The sequence below is a fragment of the Rana temporaria genome, chromosome 7 (assembly GCF_905171775.1).
Source record: "Rana temporaria chromosome 7, aRanTem1.1, whole genome shotgun sequence".
In the NCBI taxonomy this organism is placed as follows: Eukaryota; Metazoa; Chordata; class Amphibia; order Anura; family Ranidae; genus Rana; species Rana temporaria.
Window position 1 is genome coordinate 126584116 of NC_053495.1, and position 26440 is coordinate 126610555.

At 44.1% G+C, this 26440-nt stretch overlaps 1 protein-coding gene across 3 annotated transcripts in view; it reads right to left on the minus strand.

Annotated features, from left to right (window-relative positions):
* CDC14A (cell division cycle 14A) overlaps positions 1-26440 on the minus strand; it is a 168718-nt gene that overhangs the window by 74230 nt on the left and 68048 nt on the right. For all 3 annotated transcript variants that reach the window (XM_040359941.1, XM_040359940.1, XM_040359939.1), the window contains 2 exons: positions 17448-17540; positions 6892-6971 (listed from right to left, as the gene is read on the minus strand). In XM_040359941.1, coding sequence (XP_040215875.1) covers positions 6892-6971; positions 17448-17540 — 173 coding nt within the window. The remainder of the gene's footprint in view (positions 1-6891; positions 6972-17447; positions 17541-26440) is intronic.

A 26440-nucleotide genomic window follows, 5' to 3' on the forward strand; every position in this document is an offset into this window, starting at 1 on the left:
GTCTAACAGAGAAGTCAGTGGTTGGATCTCGAAAAATTACTGTGATTGAAGGGGTAGGGTTCATAGAAAGCACCACCACAGGGGTAGGCAAGAATGTAAGTGAAACTTAGGAAAGCTAAGAAAGCTCCTTACCCCCAGATCCAGACAAAACTCAGTTGCCGAACAGCAAGGGGTAGGATTAGCATTACCTCAAGAGACTGCATATTTGCCAAAGAATCCCCAGGTGGATAGGTCCTATAAAGTCATCAAGACATACTCTGATATCTGCAGCAGGATGCGTTCCCACTGCTGACAATTCCAGGATACACAGGTACCTCTCGTGACAATCGCCACCTGCCAAGCAGGTTTTGAGAAGCACCTAAGTACATGGACCCTGCCTCCCGGTCCAGAGCCTACCAGTGCAGTTGGACTAGTTCCCATGGCATTGTGCTTAAGGGAATCAATGTGAGTGAGGTTGAATCTCTCTGCATCGTCTAGCACAGGAAGGACTCCTACTCCCTCTTCTTGGTGAAGGCACGGGAGAACCTGAACAGCATCTAACGGAGTCTGAACCAGGAGACATGTCAAAGGTAGGATCCCCCAACATGGAAATAACTACCTGTATTGAACAGCCAGAAAATAGCCCTAGTGATAGTGATTATCTAATGGGCAAAACACTCCAGATACAGGGAGAAGAACTGTGCAGGCCATCTGGACAGGCTGAAGGATAACTGAACTACACATGTAAAGACAGTTAACAATATTGAAACCTAACGTAGCCAGATTCAGATGGATCCTGCAGGTGTTAGGCCCTTTGAGAAGATGGAAGAGACAAGAGGTTGTCTGAGTGTTCCACAATGGGAATGCCAGGAAAAAACACTAAGCTAAACACATGGGCTAATGCTTTAAAAAGTAGCAGATGTGCTAATATGACCCTAAAGATCCAACTCCTTATGTACGTAGGTACAATAAGAGTCAGTCCAGGTCGATATAGTAGATCGGAGGGCCACTCTGGAACAGAGAGTCGCTAAGCAGTACCAAATATCTTGCAGGTTTTGGGCTCTTTCGGAAAATAGAGGAGAGAGGAGGTTGTCTGAGTGTCTCACAATAGGGATGCCAGGAAAAAGTACTAGGCTAAAAGCGCATTAGCGCAGTAGCAGAGGGGAGATGATAAGCAACTGAAGGGGGTGCCACAGGCAAAGGATTAGCCTGAAGGGCTAAATAAGCACTCACCGCACCTGGATGCCAGGGAGGCCAACTACAAAAGGACTAAACAACAAGAACGAACAATGAACAATTTAATATCATTGTCCCAAAACATAGATCTGAACTTATCCAAGATGTGTTTCCATTTGGTTACATCAACTTAGTTGGTCAGTAAAATGTCACTTTCTAAGGTTACACCTGACCTTTCTGTCTGCCAATCTCAAACAGTACCCCCCTTGTTCTATAATTCAATACACCCTGGAAAATGTTTCGTTCTTGAACATGATTTAAATTGTTTACAAATTGTGCCCTTTTTTAACTCTTCAGGTGACACAGGGTAAAGATGAGGCTTGAAACCACACCTGCATTTGGAAACCAAACCAGCCACATACTAGGAAGAGATGAATCTTTCAGCCTGACACCTTAGGCATCACACTTCCAAAATTCTGCACTGACAGCTGGCTCAGAACTCTTACAGGTGAAACTCGAAAAATTAGAATATTGTGCAAAAGTTCATTTATTTCACTAATGCAACTTAAAAGGTGAAACTAATATATGAGATAGACTCATCACATACAAAGCAAGATCGTTCAAGCCGTGATTTGTCATAATTGTGATGATTATGGCTTACAGCTCATGAAAACCCCAAATCCACAATCTCAGAAAATTAGAATATTGTGAAAAGGTGCAATATTCTAGGCTCAAAGTGTCCCACTCTAATCATCTAATTAAGCCATAACAGCTGCAAAGGGTCCCTGAGCCTTTTAATGGTCTCTCAGTCTGGTTCAGTAGGAATCACAATCATGGGAAAGACTGCTGACCTGACAGTTGTTCAGAAAACCATCATTGACACCCTCAATAAGGAGGGAAAGCCCTCAAAAGGTAATTGCAAAAGAAGTTGGATGTTCCCAAAGTGCTGTATCAAAGCATGTTAATAGAAAGTTATGTGGAAGGGAAAAGTGTGGAAGAAAAAGGTGCACAAGCAGCAGAGATGACCACAGCCTGGAGAGGATTGTCAGGAAAGGCCATTCAAAAGTGTTGGGGACTTTCACAAGGAGTGGACTGGAGTCAGTGCATCAAGAGCCACCACACACAGACGAAACCTGGACATGGGCATCAAATGTTGTACTCCTCTTGTCAAGCCACTCCTGAACAACAAACAACGTCAGAAGCGTCTTACCTGGGCTAAAGAAAAACAGACCTGATCTGTTGCTCAGTGGTCCAAAGTCCTCTTTTCTGATGAGAGCAAATTTTGCATCTCATTTGGAAACCAAGGAGCCAGAGTATGGAGGAAGAATGGAGAGGCACACACTGCAAGATGCTTGAAGTCCAGTGTGAAGTTTCCACAGTCTGTGTTGATTTGGGGAGCCATGTCATCTGCTGGTGTTGGTCCACTGTGCTTCATTAAGTCCAGGGTCAACGCAGCCGTCTACCAGGAGATTTTGGAGCACTTCATGCTTCCTTCCACAGACGAGCTCTATGGGGATGCTGACTTCATTTTCCAGCAGGACTTGGCACCTGCCCACACTATCAAAAGCACCAAAACCTGGTTTAATGACCGTGGGATTACTGTGCTTGATTGGCCAGCAAAACTCACCCGACCTGAACCCCACAGAGAATCTATGGGGCATTGCCAAGAGCAAGATGAGAGACATGAGACCGAACAATGCAGAAGAGTTGAAGGCCGCTATTGAAGCATCCTGGTCTTTAATAATACCTCAGCAGTGCCACAGGCTGATAGCTTCAATGCCACGCCGCATTGAGGCAGTAAATGCTGAAAAGGGGGCCCAAAACAAGTACTGAGTACATATGCATGCTTCTACTTTTCAGAGGTCCGATATTGTTCTATGTACAATCCTTGTTTTATTGATTGCATGTAATATTAAAATTTTCTGAGATTGTGGATTTGGGGTTTTCATGAGCTGTAAGCCATAATCATCACAATTATGACAAATCACGGCTTGAACTATCTTGCTTTGTATGTAATGAGTCTCTCTCATATATTAGTTTCACCTTTTAAGTTTCATTAATGAAATAAATGAACTTTTGCACGATATTTAATTTTTTCGAGTTTCACCTGTAGCTTTGGCACTCCTGGATTCCTGCAGAGTGACCCAGATGGATCATTCACTATTCAGCTATCAGTAAAATCTGTGGATAAATGTAATTTGTGATTCAGCTTTGCAAGACCTTGCACAATTGTCTACACTCTTCTGATGCTGTACAGTCTTTCATGTATGAAGCATCCAGCTGAGTGTCGATGAGCACTGACGTCTGTATCTACACCTGTCCCTTTGTGCAATATCAGAAGGTTATCATGACACCTCTTAATACTATCCACTCATCTGGATGGCCTGTGTAATTTTACAAACAGGTATATAAGTAGCTATCTTTATCTAGCATAACCCTGGTCAGTGTAAGCAATGCGAACCAAATACATATACCGGGAGTGCAGAATTATTAGGCAAATGAGTATTTGGACCACATCATCCTCTTTATGCATGTTGTCTTACTCCAAGCTGTATAGGCTCGAAAGCCTACTACCGATTAGGCATATTAGGTAATGTACATCTCTGTAATGAGAAGGTGTGTGGTCTAATGACATCAACACTCTATATCAGGTGTGCATAATTATTAGTCAATTTCCTTTCCTTTGGCAAAATGGGCCAAAAGAAGGACTTGACAGACTCTGAAAAGTTCAAAATAGAGAGATATCTAGCAGAGGGATGCAGCACTCTTAAAATTGCAAAGCTTCTGAAGCGTGATCATCGAACAATCAAGCGTTTCTTTCAAAATAGTCAACAGGGTCCAAAGAAGCGTGTGGAAAAACAAAGGCGCAAAATAACTGCCCATGAACTGAGAAAAGTCAAGCGTGCAGCTGCCAAGATGCCACTTGCCACCAGTTTGGCCATATTTAAGAGCTGCAACATCACTGGGGTGCCCAAAAGCACAAGGTGTGCAATACTCAGAGACATGGCCAAGGTAAGAAAGGCTGAAAGACGACGACTACTGCACAAGACACACAAGCTGAAACGTCCAGACTGTGCCAAGAAATATCTCAAGAATGATTTTTCTAAGGTTTTATGGACTGCTGAAATGAGAGTGAGTCTTGATGGGCCAGATGGATGGGCCCATGGCTGGATTGGTAAAGGGCAGAGAGCTCCAGTCCGACTCAGACGCCAGCAAGGTGGTGGCGGAGTACTGGTTTGGGCTGGTATCATCAAAGATGAGCTTGTGGGGCCTTTTCGGATTGAGGATGGAGTCAAGCTCAACTCCCAGTCCTCCTGCCAGTTTCTGGAAGACACCTTCTTCGAGCAGTGGTACAGGAAGAAGTCTGCATCCTTCAAGAAAAACATGATTTTCATGCAGGACAATGCTCCATCACACGCGTCCAAGTACTCCACAGCGTGGCTGGCAATAAAGGGTATAAAAGATGAAAAACTAATGACATGGCCTCCTTGTTCACCTGATCTGAACCCCATTGAGAACCTGTGGTCCATCATCAAATGTGAGATTTACAAGGAGGGAAAACAGTACACCTCTCTGAACAGTGTCTGTGAGGCTGCGGTTGCTGCTGCACGCAATGTTGATGGTGAACAGATCAAAACAATGACAGAATCCATGGATGTCAGGCTTTTGAGTGTCCTTGCAAAGAAAGGTGGCTATATTGGTCACTGATTTGTTTTTGTTTTGTTTTTGAATGTCAGAAATGTATATTTGTGAACGTTGAGATGTTATATTGGTTTCACTGTTAAAAATAAATAATTGAAATGGGTATATATTTTTTTTTTTGTTAAGTTGCCTAATAATTCTGCACAGTAATAGTAGTCACCAGCACACACAGATATCCCCCTAAAATAGCTAACACTAAAAACAAACTAAAAACTACTTCCAAAAATATTCAGCTTTGATATTAATGAGTTTTTGGGGTTCATTGAGAACATGGTTGTTGTTCAATAATAAAATGAATCCTCAAAAATACAACTTGCCTAATAATTCTGCACTACCTGTATGTTAAAAGGACACACACACAAAAGTAAACATGTATTATTGGTCTGTACTTTCCAATTGATGCAATAAGGTGCAACCCAGGATATCCATTATTTAACTTTCTTCTTGTGGTACAGACACATCATATGGTTCACTCTGAGTCATTAGCTTTTTATATCTGGCCAAATGACAGAAGAACATGTTGGGACACGCTCAGAAATTAGAACAGCTTGTGTGTGAGCTGCTGTATGAAACTATTCAGGGACAACAGGGCTACAGGGGTATTAAACAACGAGTTAAGGGTGAAAAAAAAGAATATAGAAATTTAAACGAGCCACAAAACGCAGCATTTTGAGACACTGCAGGTAAGAACCCCTAACACTAGTCTGATAATTCATTTGCTGGATATATTGAAGGAGCAGACAGTGTTTGATTCGTCACACAGACTAAGATTATGATATTGAGGTGATAATATGATGTGACCATTGTAAGGAGGTAATCCTAACTACAGCTCTACCAAATGTCATCTAAAACAAGAGCTGAAGATTTCATGAATTCAGACAGAGCTAGAGGGCACCATGATGTGTATATTCTTTTAGCATCTGACATCCTTACATCTTTGTCCAAGGGCCATGCAGTCCAGCAGTCTGGGATTATTAGCTGTGGAAAGCTGCATGTATAACATTTTTGATAGTGTGGTTGATATTTAGAAAGTCTGTCTTTCATAATGCAACGTGTGCCAACTTTAATATGCTGGTTAATTTATCTTCATTATATTAGTATTTTACCTTTTTAAACTAAACGCTGCAAACTACACTACTAAATGACTTCTGCATTTTTATAGCATGGTATTCCAAAACCTGCCCATTGGGTTGTAAATATGCAGCAGACTTTGGGGTCATGAAAGAGTTAATTCTCAGAATGAATTCCCCTACGGTATAAAAGACACGTGGAAAAAATTCTGCTTACAAAGCTGAAAGTATGCATTACCTGTAGCATCTGCCTGCCAAAATCAAAAAACTCGATAGTAAAGAATTTCCGTCTGGAATTTTATATTGTACGGATCTTAGGATAGTAACAAAGATAGATATTTAAATTATTATATATACGATAGATAGATAGATAGATAGATAGATAGATAGATAGATAGATAGATAGATAGATAGATAGATAGAGAGAGAGAGAGAGAGAGAGAGAGAGAGAGATAGATAGATAGATAGATAGATAGATAGATAGATAGATAGATAGATAGAGATATATATATATCTATACACACATTAAAAATATGAGAAGTATTTTTTTTTTAACAAATGTAAAATGTCCCACACGCTGGAGGGGATTTATCACACAAGGTACACAGTGTGAAGATGCAGAAAATAAATTAATGTGACAGTTTTGGTATGAGAATTCCAGTCTAAATTATTAATTTCATTATTATATTGATAATGAAATGTAAAGTCGTTTTTTTTTCTCCAGTGAATGTAAGTTTGAGCAATACTGTACTAGTCCTATTTGTTGTACAGCCTAAATACTCTCTATCCATTTAGACACATTTTGGCATGAGGTCTAATTAATTTTCTGTCTATACCTCGATCTTGTGACGTATTTTCTGTACAGCCGACTTCAACCCAAGATCAAAAGTAACAATTAACATGTGTAATTATATAATGCAGAAGAAAGGAAATGATAAACGTTGTCATTAGGTCTTTTTTTTACCTAAAAGGGAGGTACTGAGGGCTGGACCCACTAAGAAGCGCTCTGTATGCCTCTTCTGGTGTCTTCTTTAAATAGACCACCTAGATTTAAGACAAAGGAAAATTATTAGTCATCAGCTATAGAAAATTGTAAAAGATCTGATTTCTAAACAGAAAACAGTTAAATTACTAGGAAAGAGCCTCATTTAGAAAAAATGAAAAAAAAAAAAGAGTTGGCCAGACTCCTACTTTCTTTTAAAACTGTAGTCAACAAATAACCGGTAGGCAATTCTAGAATAACATTTTAAATGGCAGCCATACACACATTTAATTAACCCACATTGCAACGAACCACAAGGCATAGTAACACACTATTATGCATTCCTAAAAAAAATAGTGCAGGTGTGTTTTCTGGTTCCTTGTGAGGTAGAGGCGGACTATTAAAATACATTAGCTGCCCTAACAGAACATGTGTTATTTTACATGGGTCTTAAAGGAGTCAAAAGTTTCAATGTAAAAGACGTTGTTGAGGATTTTTTTTTATGACCAGTTGCCCCAGAGGTGATTGAGTAATCACTCCAATTCAATCCCAGTTCACAAGTTCACAGAGCTAGAGATTCATGCATGGTCTGTCAAGCTGGCATTTATCTATGAGTGGGGTGTGGGGGCAGGGGGGTTGGTCCATATGCCCTGTTGGCATGGATGGAGGAATCTGTTAAGATTTATTTTATTCAGCCTACCGGCCGAACAAAAGAGATCTGTACATGTACGGCCAACTTCAGGAGCTCCAATTTACAGGCATTTGACTTTTTTTTCTGCCTCTAAATTCACCTCCATGTTAGCCTATGGGGTTGATTTACTAAAACTGAAGAGTGCAAAATCTGGTGCAGCTGTGCATAGTAGCCAATCGGCTTCTAACTTCAGCTTGTTTAATTAAGATTTGACCAAAAAAACTGGAAGCCGATGCATGGCTGCACTATATTTTGCACCCTCCAGTTTTAGTAAATCCACACATCTGTGTCCATGCTGAAGTCCGCTCTCTGCGGAAGTCACAGAGATCAGTCCAGGCAATGTATCATCCCGACAATGGGAGTCTGGACTTGCCAGGTGCCTGGACTGACACACAGCTCAGTTTCTCAGCGAGTCGGCCGCTCCGCCCCCTCCACAGCTCAGTGTTCCAGTCAGCTAGGGGGAGCAGAGTGGAGAGCTGCTGATTGACAGTCATCAGGCAGCATCTCTCTGCTTGGGAAGCTGTGAGACGTAAGCCATTGGCGGAGTTCGATTGCTCGGTTCTCAGTGCAGAGGCGCCAGGGGACAGATGCAGCATCGCACCGATGCTGCATCCACCTAGGTAAGTGTAAAACTGGAAAAAAAATCCTTTACGTCTCTTTTAATGCTGAAATGTTTGACGCGCCTGAACATGTCTAAACATTTGTGGAAAACATAGCTTTTTTAGGCACATTTTCTCCTACGCATTGGGCGGAGTTGGGTGACATTGCACTGTGGAGCATGAGTGGAACGGGAGCCGCAGCCCAGTCAGATACTTATGTGGAAGCATTTGACTGCTATTTTTTATGTAAGTGTTTACTATTGTCTAAAAAAAATTACCCTTTATACTACACCATGGGAGCAATTCTGTTTAATTGAGGAACGGAGGAGGAAATATTATTTAAGACCCACAAGGGTGAAGAAAAGTGTAATAAAAGGATCACATAAAGGAATATACACGTAGAAGAAAGAGTTGGACATTTATGAACTTTGGGCCAGATTCACGTAGCCCGGGCGCAACGTAACTTAAAGCGGGAGTTCACCCAATTATGTTTTTTTTTCTCTTTTCCCCTTAGATGGATGCTCGTTTTGTCTAGGGGAATCGGCTAGTTGTTTTAAAATATGAGCCGTACTTACCGTTTTCGAGATGCATCTTCTCCGTCGCTTCCGGGTATGGGTCTTCGGGAGCGGGCGTTCCTTCTTGATTGACAGTCTTCCGAGAGGCTTCCGACGGTCGCATCCATCGCGTCACTAGTAGCCGAAAGAAGCCGAATGTCAGCGCCTGCGCACTGACGTTTGGCTTCTTTCGGAAAATCGTGACGCGATGGATGCGTCGGAAGCCTCTCGGAAGACTGTCAATCAAAATAGGAACGCCCAGTCCCGCAGCCCATACCCGGAAGCGGCGGAGAAGATGCATCCCGTAAACGGTAAGTACGGCTCATATTTTAAAACAACTAGCCGATTCCCCTAGACAAAACGAGCATCCATCTAAGGGGAAAAAGTGTCATGTGCGGGTGAACCTCCGCTTTAAACGATTTAAGTTACACCGCCGCAAATTTCCCAAGTTAGTGCCCGATCCACAAAGCACTTACCTGGAAATTTGCGGCGGTGTATCCTAAATCCGTCCGGCGCAAGGCGGGCCCAATCGAATGGGGCGAGTCCCATTTAAATTAGGCGCGCTCCCGCGCCGGACGTACTGCGCATGCTCCGTCGGGTAAATTACCCGACGTGCATTGCGCTAACTGACATTGCACCAACGTCATTTGCTTAGACGTTAACGTAAATGGCGTCCAGCGCCATTCACGGACGTCTTACGCAAACGACGTTGATTTTTAATTTTCGACGCGGGAACGACGGCCATACTTAACATGGCTTAAGACAACTAGGGCTCAGCGTAACTCGACGGAAACGACGTAGAGTTAGATCGACGGGCCGTTCGGGGATCGCCGTAAGTATTCATTTGCATATTCTACGCCGGCCGCAATGGCCTCGCCACCTAGCGGCCAGCCTAGAATTGCATCCTTAAGATCCGACAGTGTAATTCAATTACACCTGTCGGATCTTAGGGCTAGCTATGCGTAACTGATTCTATGAATCAGTCGCATAGTCAGAAACAGAGATACGATGGCGTATCAGTAGATACGCCGTTGTATCTCGTTTGTGAATCTGGCCCTTTGTTTCCACTGAAAATATACACTTGGTTTTGTTTATTAGATTTTTTTCATCACTTATGTCACTGGATGTTTACATTTGGATGCAAATTGTCGAAGCTTTAGATTTAGACCCGGTTCACACAGGGGCGGCATTACTTTGGGGGCGACTCGGCAAGGCGTTCTCAAGCCGACTTCAGAGGCCCCCAAAGTCGTACAAGAACCTTTCTCTAAGGGCCCTTTCACACGGAGCGGATCCATATTGATCCGCCCCGTGTGTGTCCGTCTGCTCAGCGGGGATCATCCGCAAATCCCCGCTGTGCTGTCGGCGGACAGGGCGGTCCCCGCACACTGTGCAGAGACTGCCCTGTCTTTCCTCCGCTCTCCCCTATGGGGAATCGGATGAATACGGACCATGTGTCCGTATTCATCCGATCCGTTCCGCCAGACGGAAGAAAAATAGGGCTTTCTTCCGTCTGAAAAAGCGGATCTTTGCAGAGGCGGATCTTTGCGGATGTTAGCGGATGCTCAATCCGCTAACGTCTGCAATCCCATAGGGAAGCATTACAAGTCCGTAAATGGACTTGTAATAAACGGACCGTTTGTCCGCCCGTGTGAAAGGGCCCTTAGTCGGAGCGACTTGAGTTGCTCCTATTAGAACGGTTTCATTGAACAGAGCGGAGCGCAACTTGTCAGGCGGCTGAGTTGCCTGACGAGTCGCCCCCGTGTGAACCGACTCGTAATGTATTGTTAGGCGCAGCCAATTTACACCTTTGATCAGCTTTTCTCCTTCCAGGAGAAAAAGAGTTTAGACACACAGTACTTTATATCTTCATAAAACAAAGGGGATGGCAGTTATTGATTATTTTGACTTTACAACCACTTTAAGTTATCTGTCAGATTAACTACTTAATCATCGCCTCATAGCCGAATTACGGCTATAAGGCGGTTCCTTAACACTGGGAGGACGTCCATGGACGTCTTCCCAGAATCGCGCTCCCGCGCTCCCCTGGGGCGCGCACACGGGAGTGTCCGTGACCGCCGGGTCCAGGGGACAGAGCGATCACATGTAAACAAACCAGCGTCATTTGATGACGCCGGTTCCTCCCTCCTCTCTCTCTGTACCAGTCGGTACAGTGTGAGAGGAGAGAGAGCGGGTGTCAGCAGCACTGTGGGCTGGATCTGTGACTATTGCAGATCCAGCCATCACTGCTCAGCCATCCCTGCAATACCCTGCGCAGTACTCTGCAATACCCCCTGCGCAGTACTCTGCAATACCCCCTGCGCAGTACTCTGCAATACCCCCTGCGCAGTACTCTGCAATACCCCCTGCGCAATACCCCCTGCGCAGTACTCTGCAATACCCCCTGCGCAGTACTCTGCAATACCCCCTGCGCAGTACTCTGCAATACCCCCTGCGCAATACTCTGCAATACCCCCTGCGCAATACTCTGCAATATCCCCTGCGCAATACTCTGCAATACCCCCTGCGCAATACTCTGCAATACCCCCGCACAATACTCTGCAATACCCCCGCACAATACTCTGCAATACCCCCTTGCGCAATACTCTGCAATACCCCCTTGCGCAATACTCTGCAATACCCCCTTGCGCAATACTCTGCAATACCCCCTGCGCAATACCCCCTGCGCAATACTCTGCAATACCCCCGCACAATACTCTGCAATACCCCCGCACAATACTCTGCAATACCCCCGCACAATTTTCAGATATTGGCACCATAGCTTGTGGACGCTAGAACTTTCACAAAGACCAAATAATATTCACCAATTTGTACTTATTTTTACCAAAGATATGTAGCAGTATAAATTTTGGCCAAAATTTATAAAGAAAAATTACGGATTATCTTGCCCTATATCGGTATACATATCTTTTTTGAAGCTGATCCGATCTTGTCTTCAGCGGCAGAAGCTTTGCAGAGGACACAGCCGACAATGGCTGTGAAATGAATATGGAGTGACATCACCCATAGACTTACTATGGGGCTTCCGTTGTCGGCTGTGTCCTCTGCACCCACCTCCACAGTGAAGCTGCAGCTGACAGCTCAGAGTGTGATCGGGTTGGATCGGCTTCATAAAAAGGTATGTATGCTGATTTCTTCTTTACAGGGCTAGATAGGTTAGTGTTAGATTGTGGATGTCTGTAGATGCAGGCTTTTAGTGTAGGGTGGACTTCTATTTTAATAATACTAGCCATATACTAGCTGACTCCCTAGTAATGTTTTTGATACAGGCATTGCTTGTAATAATTACCACTTTTTGACCACAAATAGGGTTTAGAAGCAACAGAAGTCTGTACTACTACTCATAGAGGAATCCATGCTGAATATTCTCTGTCACCAAACATAAGTACTGAATTTATTGGCGTATAACACAAATTTTTTCACCCTGCAAATCGGTTGCAAATAGCGTGTGCGTGTTATATGCAGATACTGCAATTTGGGCTCACTCAGAGATAATGGGGATGGGGCGGGACAAGCGCCATAAGATTACATACAGTGAGAATCTCCTGTTTATTCAGTGGCCACCGTAACAGGAAGTCCCCGTCTCCTGGGCCAGCATTGCACCAGTGTTTTGTCTATCATAGAAGCCGGTCCAGGAGGCGGGACTTTGTATTAAAGAGGCCGCCGAGTAAACAGGAGATTCTCGCTGTATGTTATCTGACGGCGCTCATCTTTCCCCCCTCCCTGTCCCCTCTGAGTCAGCAGTAATCTGAGGCGAGATGGGCATTAATCAGGCTGCATTCATGGCAATCATGAGGCTACAGATAGACATTGATTAAAGCGGTTCTCCACCCTAAAGTGGAGTCCCGCTGATCGGAACCCTCCCCCCCTCCGGTGTCACATTTGACACCTTTCAGGGGGGAGGGGGGTGCAGATACCTGTCTAAAGACAGGTATTTGCACCCACTTCCGGCCACACGCTACGGGCAAAAGACGGGCATTCCGTCACATCCCGTCTGTCGCCCGTTGTGTGCTGGGAACACTCGGCTCCCAGCACACAGCACACAGCGTGTGAGCCAATCGGCGGGCGCAGCGCGACTCGCGCATGCGCCGTAGGGAACCGGGCAGTGAAGCCGCAGCGCTTCACTTCCTGGCTCCCTCAGCGTGGATGGCGGGGGGAGCAGCAGAGTGACGAGCGATCGCTCGTGCTCTGCTGCGATCGGCGCTGGACTCCAGGACAGGTAAGTGTCCTAATATTAAAAGTCAGCAGCTGCAGTATTTGTAGCTGCTGGCTTTTAATATTTTGTTCCCATGGCACATCCGCTTTAAGCTGCATTGATGGGCAATTGAGAGGCTGCATTGATGGGCACTGACCCTTATTTTGCTTCAAAGTTCTTTATTTAAAATGTAAGTTTTTTTCCTGAAACTTCCCTCTTAAAAAGAAGGTGCGTGTTATGTGCAGATAAATACGGTATATTTTTTCCTATAGATATTGTAAATGATCCTTATCATTTCTCATAAAGCTTATAATCTCATTAAAACTGCTACAGCCGGAAGCTACTTCTAATGGGGTGGAAGTCCGCCTCTCCGCCTGCCCATTCCTCCTGGATCACTCATGTGGGAAACACTCTGGTTATGGAAAAATATACCAACATAGGGGGTGTCCGGGCAGGTTTGAGCGGATATGGTCAATGTGGCTGGATACGCCGGGTTTGAGCCCCAGAGAACTTGTCATGACTAGACTTTTAAGATGTTTATAGGTGGATATAGTACTGTTGCCGTGCTAGAATGTGAGTTGAATTGACATTTACTGTGGCGGTATGGTATAGTATGTGGCGAAGTGGGGAGGAGAATGGTTATGGGTGGAGTGAGGGGCAACTGTTTATACGTGTATGCTGTACATTTTTTTAGGTCCATTATATGTCTGTGCATTGGAAAGTATTGCTGTTTATTCTTCTTTTTTATATGTTCAATAAACACCTTTTTTTTATTTAAAAAAAAACTACTACAGCCACTGGTGTTTAGTGGTCAGCGAATGCTTTTTCTGATATTATTGAGCAAGCTGCTCTTCAATGTGCAGCCAAGGAATTATATAAATGACTGCCTAACATAGCAACACCAATAGTGATAGAAACAGTGCAGCATTTAACCTATTAATGCTTCTTGTTCAAATATTGAAACAGTAGTTATGTAAGTTTTTTATACTGCTCTAGGTAACATGAATTTTATGCACAAATTGAAAATCCAACCTTAGGCATAAATGGGTTAAGAAAGCCTAGACAATGCACAGAGGGTGAATAATGTTGTTGTGATTATTATTATTACAGTCATTTTACGGTGAACTCCAGTAAAACAACTAAATACACACTTGAAATACTTATTGGTTAACTGGTTTCTTGTCAAGGAATTAGTAGCTGTGATCCTGGCTCTTTCGGATAAGATCGCCCATCGGGGAACTACATTTCCGGCCCCTCCTCCTTCCCCCTGCTGCCTTCTGGGATACACACAGGTTCTCAAAGACAGCGGGACCATTCAAAAATAGCAGGGCGACTCGCGCATGCGCAGCAGGAAACAGCCTTTGAAGTCTGAAGGCTTCACTGCCGGTTTCGTTTAACTAACAATGCTGGCGCCTGCACAAAGCCGATTGACGAACCGGCTCTGAGTGCTGACATGGTGGGATCCTTGGACAGGTGAGTGTCCTTATATTAAAATGTCTGCAGCTACAAATAGTCACGAATGGACGTCTAGCAACAAAACTAACGTAGGGTGAGCTGCTGGAGGCATCGTTACTACGTCACATTTGATGTCTACTCATGGGATCGTGAGACATATATTATCCATGCCTTTTTTACCAGTGTCTTTAAATGTGAGCGCTATGTGATTTACATAAATAAAAAAAAGTTTTACATTTTTTTTTTGCTATGCTGTGCTTTCTTTATTTTCCATCCACACCTTTCTGGAAAGATTGATCATACACACTGTGGAGGAGAGTCAGAGTGGATATTTTTTGGGCTCTTGCAGACCACTATACTCTGAAAAGGAAAATAAATTGCCTGCTGGAGGTCTGGATTAACTGCTACTGAGGAAAGCTGATATCATTATCTACTATAGATCTGCAGAGTATTGCATCCTGTTAAGGAAAATCATGTTTGCTGGTTTTCTTTTACCAGCCACTAACATTGGTGAGTCATTTCAATCCTAAGCGGTCGAGGATATATCATACGAAGAATCTGCTACTTAGGCCCCTTCCACACGGGGACGGATCCGCTTCTAGCGGTCTGCCAGCTCAGCGGGAGATTTCTCCGCTGATCTTCGTTGAGCCGGCGGATGACAGGTCCCTCTATGCTCACTGAGCAGGGAGGGGCTTGTCGGGCGCCGCTGTCTCCTATGGAGAGATCAGACGAAAACGGACAGCATGTCCGTTTTCATCAGATCTCACCCGATCCGATCAGCCATGGACGGATGGCGACGTATCGCCATCCGTCTGATTTTAGCGTATCGGGTCGGATGTCAGCGGACATGTCTCTACTGACATCCGATGCTCCATAGAGATGTATGGAGCGGCCGTTCAGGTCCGCCGACAAAACTAACAGGCGGGCCTTACACTTGTGGGATTGAACATATGTTTACCAACAATATCATTTTTTGGCTACATTTTTTTGGCACTAATATTTTGTGACTTTCATGGACTTTTGTTTTTAGTTTCTGTTCTTTGGCTACATATAGACACAAATAAATTTAAGTGAATGTTTTTTGTGGGTTTAGTTACCCACTTTTTCATCACATATTGGTGTGGTCATACATCACATTACATTAATTTGATTCATTATTTAGGTTATCTTATTATGACCTAATCTGATAGAGATTATAGTATTATCATCACTAGTTTTGATAGAGATTATAGTATTTGCATCATTATATATTTCATATATTATAGATACAGTACACTTTTCTATGATAGATCACCTTTAGGGCCGGTTCACATTGGTGCACTGTGCGAGATCGCATGTGATTCTCACCGCACTACAGATACAATACAGATGGTATGGCTAAAATCGCATCGCATTCAGTCTAAACTCACACAGGACCCTTTTTTTGGTCACCAGAATCGGATCGCATGGGTGTTCACCTATGCGATCCGATTCATGTCCGAACTGACAGTTCTCAGTGCGATATGCGAGCTGAAATGGGGGTGTCATTAACATTGTATTGACACTAACCAGCAGTTTGCATATGGCAGTGTGAACTGCCGTGCGAGTCGGGTGTGATGCGCAGTGGATTCACAGGGTTCCCGCATCGCACTAGTGTGAACCCAGCCTTACACACACTTGGTTAAGTACTGTCTCTTTTTATTTATTTATTTGATGTTGAGATTTCTGAATTAGACAGCAGCTAGACAGGATTAATTAAGTTTCACCTCAGTGCGGTCTAATGTCGCGTACATACGATCAGACTTTTGCCCGGCCAAATCACATCGGAATTCCATTGAAAAAAAAATAGAACATGTTCTATATCTAAACTCTGATGGAATTCATCGGAATTCCAGATGAAAAAACTCAGATGGGGCTACACACAATCGGAAATTCCGATCGTGTTTACGGGGTACAACTCTATTTTTTATTACCGGAGCAAATGAGCAGCACTTTGAGGAACTACAAGTACCAGCATTGTTGGTTGCCTTTTTTTTAACCACAGCAGGAAGAATCTCTTTTTCCATGATGAATGACAGCAATCCTCTCCTGTGACACCGGCTGGCAGTGACAAGTGCTGTCGCTCACACCTATACTTGCTAGCAGCATTTTTGGATAGCAGTGGGAGAAAGGAGGGGAGGGGGAGGGGGCAAGCTGTCTGGCTGCTAGTAGAGTTTCTGGATAGCAGCAGGAGGAAGGGGGGCAAGCTGTACGGCCACACTGCTCAACAACAGCAGCATGTATGTTCACTGTTTTACCTGTCATAGGATTTCCAATTTGTCCAGCCAGACATATGATCCACACATTTATTGCACACTGCAAAGGCAGGAAGATCAGTCTATTTCCAGGTTCATCTCCCTGCTAATTGGACTGGGGTGGTGATACTGATTTATTGTCCAATAATTAAGCTGGAGGTGGAGAGATGACACTGGAAGCAGAAACAAGCGTGCCACCTGCCTGACTGTCCAATCACAAGAATAAACAACATTTAATTTTTTTTTTTTTAACAGGTATAACAGTAAACAGACATATATTTCAAATGCGTATTCCAATTCTACTATGACGAATGCATAACTGGATTAAATGCTAGTTTATCATATCAGCCTGGAGTTCAGCTTTAAATCCAGATATGAAAACCTGTGAGCTCTTTCAGAGACTGTAACAATAGCAGATGCCCTCTAATGCCAATCCGGCAGTACATAATGCGTTTATAAATATCCAATGTTTGTGTTGTTTTCGATTATACGGGTTTCTGCACACAGAGCGATGTGCATGTGAAATTTACAAAGGCTAAGCTGGACCCTGACATATGAGACCTGCTTGATTTATTTCTGTCCTGTTGTAAAATATTAACAAGGCAGAAAAAGAAGCTGACAGACAATAGGAAGAATGGATCAGAAAAGGAACTGCGGCGGGTCAGGAACTTGTCACCCTGCACGAGAACTCAATCACCATCAGTACAGGCAATGACACTAACACAAATGTATTTTCCTATTATCTGAACTTACTGTATATGCTCCAATCAGGAATGCTGCGTTGGCTCTCTTCCGCTGATCATAGCTGGTGTAATGAACTATCTTCTTCCTGGACAAGCTGAACGACTGCAAAGAGATACAAATGTTATCATTAGGTCAACAAAAATATATATTTTTTTCTTAGAAATTTCAAATGTTATTATTAAAGCGGAGTTCCAACGACATGTTCTTCTATTTTTTTTTTTTAAACACTTCTAAAGGTCAGAACATTAACATATAACACTTACTTGTTTAGAAGATGTCCACTTTAATATAAAAAATTAAGTTATATAATCGTGTCCTGGCCGTTTTCCTTTTTGCTTGTGGGCATGTGAAGCCCACAAGCATTATCTTCCGGGATACAGTGCAGCTGAATGACCAACATGCAGCGCCCATTCTCGCGCATGCGCAGTAATGGCACGAAGCAGCGCTGTAAAGTATACAGGTTGCCATATTAACGGGCGGCGTTGTCGGAAGTGCCCGCCCCGTTGTTATGGCAACCTAGCCCTCGGCGCTGCCCACTGACTCCTAGGGAATGATGACACACATCTCCCAGGAGCAGTAGCGAGTAGAGGCGCCTAGGGAAATGACGTCAGGCGCCGCGTTGAGGAAGGGGAAGATTAGAAGGGACCACGTAGCAACAGGCATTGAAAGGTAAGTAAAAAAAATAAAAAATTCTCCAAAAATTTTTCTTTTTTTTTTTTTTTTATGGGTGGAACTCCGCTTTAAAGAATAACTTCACCTTTGTTGAGAATTTATTTTTTTCTTGTGAGTGACATTGCAGGGATTTTAACAAACTTTGTTGCAGATTGCTACCTTTTGTTATTCTAAAGGAAAAGCTGTTTGTTTGTGTCCATTTACAGAGTGAATCTGTATAGGAGTGGTTTTATAATTATCAATCAGTTGCTGCACCTGCAGGGCTCTAGGAAAGTTGCAGGGTCTGCATCCCTTTAGACGTGATTTGCTATTGGAAGCATCTCAACAAAAATGTTATTTTTGTTGCAGGGAATGCGTAAAATCTGATTTGTATCTTAATACAGAGTTCTGGGAAAATCAGTGAGCCAATCACTCAAGCAGGAAATTACATATCTTGGGAGTATTCTGTATACCATCTGTGTACAGGAGGCCTCCAGGTAGCCATATTGCATTGCATTTTACAAAACTGTACAGCGCTGCTGATTGAAAAGTAAAGGTGATTTTAATAACATTCAATTACAATAAGACTACTGTCACAATTGTATATGCTACATATTTGTTTAATTTGCAAAAAAAAATTCCTCTAAGGCCCCTTTCACACTGACACATTTTTCAGGTGGTTTAACGCTAAAAATCGTGCTGCTATACCGCCTGAAAAAATCGTGCCCTGCCCGAAGGCTTTCACACTGAAGCGGTGAGCTAGCAGGACCGCTCCAAAAGTCCTGCTAGCCGCATCTTTGGAGCGGTATAGGAGCGGGGTGTTTACCGCTCCTATACCGCTCATTTCCATTTAAATCAACGGGAAACCGCGGTAATACTACCGGCAATGCGCACCGCTAGCGGCCGAATATCGCGATGAATACGACAGTATAGTGGCGCTAAAAATCGCGCCGTTATACCGCACCTCCCCTGCCCCGTGTGAAAGGGGCCTAAGTATTAACGTAAGTTGGCCATAATATTGTGTAGATTTTTACGTACATGCTTACAAAAATTCTCAGTACATTCAACGCTTAACGCTCGATGCTCAATAGTATTTCAAAATTCTGTTTGCTTTTAACATTTAATTTGAAATCAACTGACCTTACCAAACGAAAACTACATAAACTTAGATATATGTTCATTTGAGAAAACTTTTACATTTCGCCCCTTCAAAATCTCTCGTCATTGTGGTCAAAAACATTTGCTGATTTTAGCCCATTAATGATTAGAAAAATGAAGGAACGTAATTAAAACAAAAAAGTTCGACCACAATTCTGCTAGTGTATAGCCAGCACTAGACAGAAATATAGCTTTTTTTTAAAAATAAAGGTATACAATTACAATACAGTATCACCTGGCTAAGGAGATATCAGCATTACAGTGTTTGCTTTCGCATTAACAATGCTGGATTTCTGCATGCCAACATAGCCCATGGCCTAAAGTGGTAAGGCTGCCATGGGTGGTATGCAGCTAACCAGATATTATGTTACATATTATGTTACATTCCCCTATGTAAATACAAGTTCCTGCTTGCTACTTTGCGAGACAGCAGATCCTCTCTGTTGCCATATGTACTGGGTACTTGCAGTTCCCTATCCTGGGTCTATACAACTGAACTGCTGCACTCTGCATAAGCTTGTATGTAATTCACCTTAGCCTAAGGTCACACTAGTGCTGTTGCATAATCATGCGATTTTGTAGCATGCTTTTTTTCATGCTTTAATGTGTTTTTTTTACTAGGGGGAGACTAGTTTATTGAAATCTATGGGGCAACAACTTCAGTAAGGTGCACCAAAACAAGCACCTGCACTTTTTCAAAAATCGCACTGCACCATGTTGCATTGATGTGCATTATAGAGAATAATGCGATTTCCAAAGTTGTGCATTGCAGTACGACGACAGACGCAGAGGAAATTGCACTAGTGTGAACAGGGCCTTAAAGCACAACTACACACACTTCTGCCCCAATGATGTGGTGTCCACCAGCTCTCTCACCGGCAGCCGGTATCTTTGGCAGGTATTTTTTTGGGTTCAAAGCTTCAGCCATCTTGATTGGTTGGGCCAAGATGACTCAAGTAGTTCAATCATATTAGCCGATGCCAAAAGTGTACACTATTGCTGGCCATACATGGATCAAAATGTGGCTGCTTCAGCAAGGACCGGACAAATTTCAATTAGTGTATGGGCACCCTGACTGTACAGAAGTCACTCTACCCATCGACTTCTGTATGAGTGAGTGAGTGAGTGAGTGAGTAACTTGTATAGCGCAACAAATGCAAAATTAATCGCCTCAAGGCGCTTAGCATCCAATCGCTATCCAGGCGCTATGATCAGCCTGTCGGATTTTTACCACTTGATCAGTGCTGCCGGATATATCCAGCAGCACTGGTCACTGTATTCTGATACCGGGAAGGCTCACCACTGTCAGCACACAATAGCGCAGCAGGAGTAATTCACAACAAATATGTGGATGGGGGGATCAGATAATTTTTTCATTCAACCAGCTGGTTAAATGAAAAAAAAAATTATGAAAATGTTAAATGCTTATTTAGTGTAGGGGTGCAGGTGTAATATCTACAGTCCTGCTCCAGCAGGCTCCCTCTATCCATGCAAATGATCTATCGTTGCTAAATCTCTAATGCGCTCTCAGGCAGTTGCATGCTCACCTCCGGCACGTACAATGCAGAGTAATAGCCCTATACCATATGTAATGGTGCCGGGGGATCAACCACAGCCTGGAGCTCTGGGTAGAAGAGAACAGCATTGAAGCCTGCCAGACTATGGGTTAAGGTGAGCAATAAACCTTATCCCTGCACCCATAGACTAAACAAGCATCTGATCTTTACAGTGCAGTAAGGCACCACCGCAAGGATAACCTCTCTCCAATTCCTGGAATTCAGCTTTTAATGCTTCATTTGCTCAGATTGGCACTGGTTTTGTTTTTGTTGTTTATGGTAATGACCAACAGATGTCACATCTATTTTTACTATGCTTTAATTTTATTTGTATTCACACACATCCTCAACTAAAAAAGTAAAAATTTGCTATGTTACAGGGGACATCTAGGAATGTTCAAACCTAAGTTTACCTAAAAATAAAAAATCAGCACAAGGGACATGACTTCAGTGAGATGTGCCCTTTGTGCTGCTGTGTCCTCCTATTATTCCTCCGATACAACCACCCACCCCCCTGCCACCATGAAATTCCAGTGTGGTGGGGGTTAATAGAACTAAGGGGTTTCGACAGGTTTTCATCAAGTGTGCCCAACTATGCTCACCCTTTCCGCCCCCTTGCCTCCATTCATAGAAGCTACTACAGCTTTAATGAATGAGGATCTGCAAATGGAGGACAGGTTGATTATTGATAGGTCCATCCCCACCATTCATCATGATCATGTTTTGTTCATAAAAGCTGTAGTGCGGCTTCTATGAATGGAGGAGCTGGGCAGAAATGGTGGACATCGTTGAGCCCTCTTGATAAGCGCCAGTCAGAGCCCCTTGGTTCTTTTACCCTCAGTGACCTGGAAGATTACAGCAGTGGGGCTTCAGAGAAGGAAGATTTATTCGAAAGGAGGACAGCAGCACAAGGGACACATCTCAATGAAGATAAGCTTGTGCTAATTGTATTTTCTTTTGTTTTAATTGTAACCAAGTAGTATCTTGAAAAAATGTTTCTCTTGAATTTCTCCTGAAAAATAGCACTGCGCATCCTAGTATGTGAAGGTGCCTAGGCTGTGTACTGCATTTGCTGGCTGTGACTGCTAGTCTCACAAGATTTGGAAGGAGATTTGGTGAGGTCATTACTGTTCTCTTTGCTGGAAAGGAATCTGTACTGCTTGCAGCCCTCTTTTTCCGAGAATCATTGCTTTCTGTACTACTCCCTGTGCTTCCTGAATACTCCCCCCATCGGTTAAGGGATGCAGTGGGGGTGGGGTGCATATTGGTCTGCGTGACATGGTGACAGGTTTCCTTTAAGGTGCCTACATATACAGTATCTCACAAAAGTGAGTACACCCCTCACATTTTTCTAAATATTTTATTATATCTTTTCATGTGACAACACTGAAGAAATTACCCTTCTCTACAATGTAAAGTAGTGAGTGTTCAGGTTGTACAACAGTGTAAATTTGCTGTCCCCTCAAAAAAACTCAACACACAGCTAATAATGTCTAAACCGCTATCAACAAAAATGAGTACACCCCTTAGTGAAAATGTCCAAATTGGGTCCAATCAGCCATTTTCTCTCCCCAGTGTCATGTGACTCGTTAGTGTTACAAGGTCACAGGTGTGAATGGGGAGCAGGTGTGTTAAATTTGGTGTTATCGCTCTCACTCTCTCATACTGGTCACTGGAAATTCAACTTGGCACCTCATGGCAAATAACTCTGAAGCCTCGTACACACGTCCGAGGAACTCGACGGGCGAAACACATTGTTTTGCTCGTCGAGTTCCTTGTGAAGCCGCCAAGGATATCGGCGAGCCAAATTTTCCCATTCCCGTCAAGGAAATAGAGAACATGTTCTCTTTTTGGCCGGACGAGATCCTCGACGGTTTCCTCGTCGAAAAGTGTACACACGACCGGTTTCCTCGGCAAAAAAAAAAACTCGGTCGTGTGTACGAGGCCTAAGAGGAGCTGAAAAAAAGAATTGTTGCTCTACATAAAGATAACCTAGGCTATAAGAAGATTGCCAAGACCCTGAAACTGAGATGCATCATGGCGGCCAAGACCATACAGAGGTTAAACAGGACAGGTTCCACACAGGTCTCGCTATGGTCAACCAAAGAAGTCGAGTGCATGTGCCCAGCGTCATATCCAGAGGTTGTCTTTGGGAAATAGAATTATGAGTACTGCTAGCATTGCTGCAGATGTTGAAGAGGTGGGGGGTCAGCCTATCAGTGCTCAGACCATATCCCGCAAACTGCATCAAATTGGTCTGTATGGCTGTCATCCCAGAAGGAAACCTCTTCTAAAGATGATGCACAAAAAAGCCTGCAAACAGTTTGCTGAAGACAAGCAGACCAAGGACATAGATTACTGGAACCATGGACCGAAATTTGGCGGCCCGCGGCCCCCTCCCCGTGCTGTGCGATATTTTGCGGGCCACGGCCCTCTCCCCGTACCTTTCCCGCTGCCTCCCTTACTGCCGGTGAAGTACCTCACAGACACCGGCAAAGCAGGGGTCGGCGTCAGGTGACGTCAGCGGCGTGGGGGCGGCGCCGACGTGACGCGCCGTCCGCACTGACCTGGTGCGACGAGTCTCGGCCTGCTTTGCCTACCTACGCAGCTAGTGCGGTGCACCTGACCCTGGTAAGTCAATACCAGTACTGCCAGGGAGAAAAGGGGGCGCTGGGGGTGTCGCTGATGAATTGGTGCGGGGTGTGCGCAGGCCTACAAACTGAATGGTTAGGGTGCTATGTTGCTGGTGGATGATGGGGGTGCTACTGCTGGGGGGGGGGGGGTGTTGCTGGTGGATGATGAGGGTGCTACTGCAGGATGTGGGGTGTTGTTGGATGATTGGGATGCAGTATCACCCTCATCATCCACCAGCAACATCCCCTCCCCATTCCCCCTATCCCCCTGTGGTAATAGCATAAGCTGATGGATGATGGGGGTGCTACTACTGGGGGGGAGTTGTTGCTGGTGGATGATGAGGGGGGATACTGCATCCCAACAACCCCCCCCCCCCAGCAGCAACATCCCCATAATCCGTCAGCTCATGCTATCACCACAGGGGGGTAGGGGAATGGGAGGGGGTGTTGCCGGTGGATGATGGGAGTGCTACCTCTGGTGGAGGGTGTTGTTGGGTGATGAGGGGCGCATGATGGGGCATTATATGTGAGGGGCACATGATGGGGGCATTATTTGTATGTCAGACCATATTCGCTTAGCCCTGATAGTAAATTTCTGTGGGTGGAACAAGCGCTCAGCCTATCAGGGCTGAGCGAATATTGTCTCACTGCCCTGATAGGCTGAGCGCTCATCCATGTGATTGGCTGGCAGTGCAGAAAGAAGAAGAGGGAAAAAAGGAGTAGTTCGCAGGTGGCCCTCCCATATAGAGAAGAGTGAGTGTGTATGTGACTGCAGCCAGAGTCATAGGGACTATCCTGGAGAGTGAACATTAGAGGTGGCAGAGGCGCAATCTGTGACGCAGTGGCGTCCCTGTAGGATAGAGCTGTTGTAGGCAGTACAGTTGAGACAAACTAGTGTTATGTACAGTGCAAATACGTTTTTGTCTTCCAGCCCCAGTCATGTCTTTCTCAAAACCTGCTTTAAAGAGAAAGGTTGATGATGAGCACAGAATTTTTCAGAAGAAGTGGGAGATGGAATATTTTTTTGTGGAGCACAGGGGCATTCCGACTTATATGCACCGAGAATGTTGCGGTGCACAAGGAGTACAATATCAGACATCATTATATAACTAGACATGGTGAGGAGTATGCCAAATACCAGGGAGATGAGAGAGAGGCCCAGGTCACTAAACTTAAAAAAATGTCTACTGAGGCAACAAGAGTTTTTCAAGAAAGCAAATAAAGAGAGTGATGCAGCAGTCAAAGCTAGTTACAGTTGAGTGAGATGATAGCTAGGGCAGGAAAGCCATTCAAAGAAGGCGAGTTCATCAAAAAGTGCATGTTACAGGCTGCAGGTATAGTCTGTCCAGAAAAGAAGGGTCAGTTTAACAACATCAGCCTTTCAGCCAACACAGTGGCAGAGTGCATTTCTGACCTGTCAGGTAACATTTATGAGCAATTGTGTGAAAAAGCTAAAAATTTCCACACATACTCAGTCGCTCTTGATGAGAGCACAGACGTTACTGACACTGCGCAGGTCGCAATATATGTCCGTGGTGTGGATGACAATTTTGAAGTGTTGGAGGAGTTGCTCACAGTTATTCCAATGCATGGCCAGACCACTGCTCAGGAGATATTCCGCCAGCTGTGTAAAGCCATTGTGGATGCTGGCTTATTATTGAAGAATTTTGTAGGAATAACAACTGATGGAGCGCCATCGATGACAGGGAGGAAAATGGACTTGTGGCACAGGTTCAAAGAAAGCTACAAGAGGAGGGTGTGGAAGAGGCCATTGCTCTGCACTGCATTATCCATCAGCAGGCCTTATGCAGCAAATGCCTGAAGTTTGACAATGTCTGACGTTGTGAAATTGATCAACCATATCAGATCCAGGGGCGTGAAGCATCGGCAGTTCCGCGCCTTTTTAGAGGAAATAGAGTCAGTATATGAGGATGTTATATACTTCACCGAGCTATGAAGAAGCACTAAGGCATAGTGCGAAACGTCAGCTTTTCTTTTGTTGTGCTGTTTTTTGCTGTGGCATGTATTTGTGATTTTTAATTAAAGGAGGAGTTGTTTTGGAGTGCGGCTGTCCCAGCTTTTTTCCTTCATCCTAACCTGCATTTTGATTGCACTGCCTGCACCCTTGGCTTGGACCACAGGAATCAGATTACCTGGTTCTCTTTGAGCGGTTACCCACTCTCTTACTTCACCGAGGTGCGTTGGCTTAGCAGGGGAAACGTCTTAAAGAGTTTTTTTGGGTTGAGAGCAGAAGTTAAAGCCTTCATGGAGATGGATGGGGTGGTTGTTCCTGTACTAAGTGATCCCAAATGGCTCATGGACTTGGCTTTTCTTGTTGACATCACACAGGAGCTGAATATACTAAATAAGAAGTTACAAGGCCAGGGGCAGCTTGTCACTGTTGCCTATGACAATGTCAGGGCATTCACTGCAAAACTCGTGTTATGGAAAGCCCAGCTTTCTCAGACAAACCTCTGCCATTTACCAACATGCAAGGTGCTCATGGACTCAGGCACACCATTCAGCAGCATTAAGTATACTGATGCCATTGCAAAGCTACAGGAAGAATTTGATGACAGGTTTGTGGACTTCAAGACACACACAGCCACTTTCCAAATGTTTGCTGACCCCTTCTTCTTCAATGTGGAAGATGCACCCCCTGTGCTTCAAATGGAGCTAATTGATCTGCAGTGCAATTCTGAACTCAAAGCTAAGTTCAGGGATATAAATGGAAAAACAGACAAGCTTGGACAATTTATGAGGGAATTGCCCACCAACTTTCCTGAGATTTCCAGGATGTTCAAGCGGATCATGTGCCTTTTTGGGAGTACCTATCTGTGTGAAAAGCTCTTCTCCACCATGAACTTTAATAAGTCAAAGTACAGAGCCAAACTTACTGATGAGCATCTTCAAGCCATATTGAGGGTGTCAGTTGCTTCCTCACTCAAGCCAAATGTTGCTGAGCTGTGTAGGAGGAAGCGCTGCCAGGTCTCTGGCAACAAGA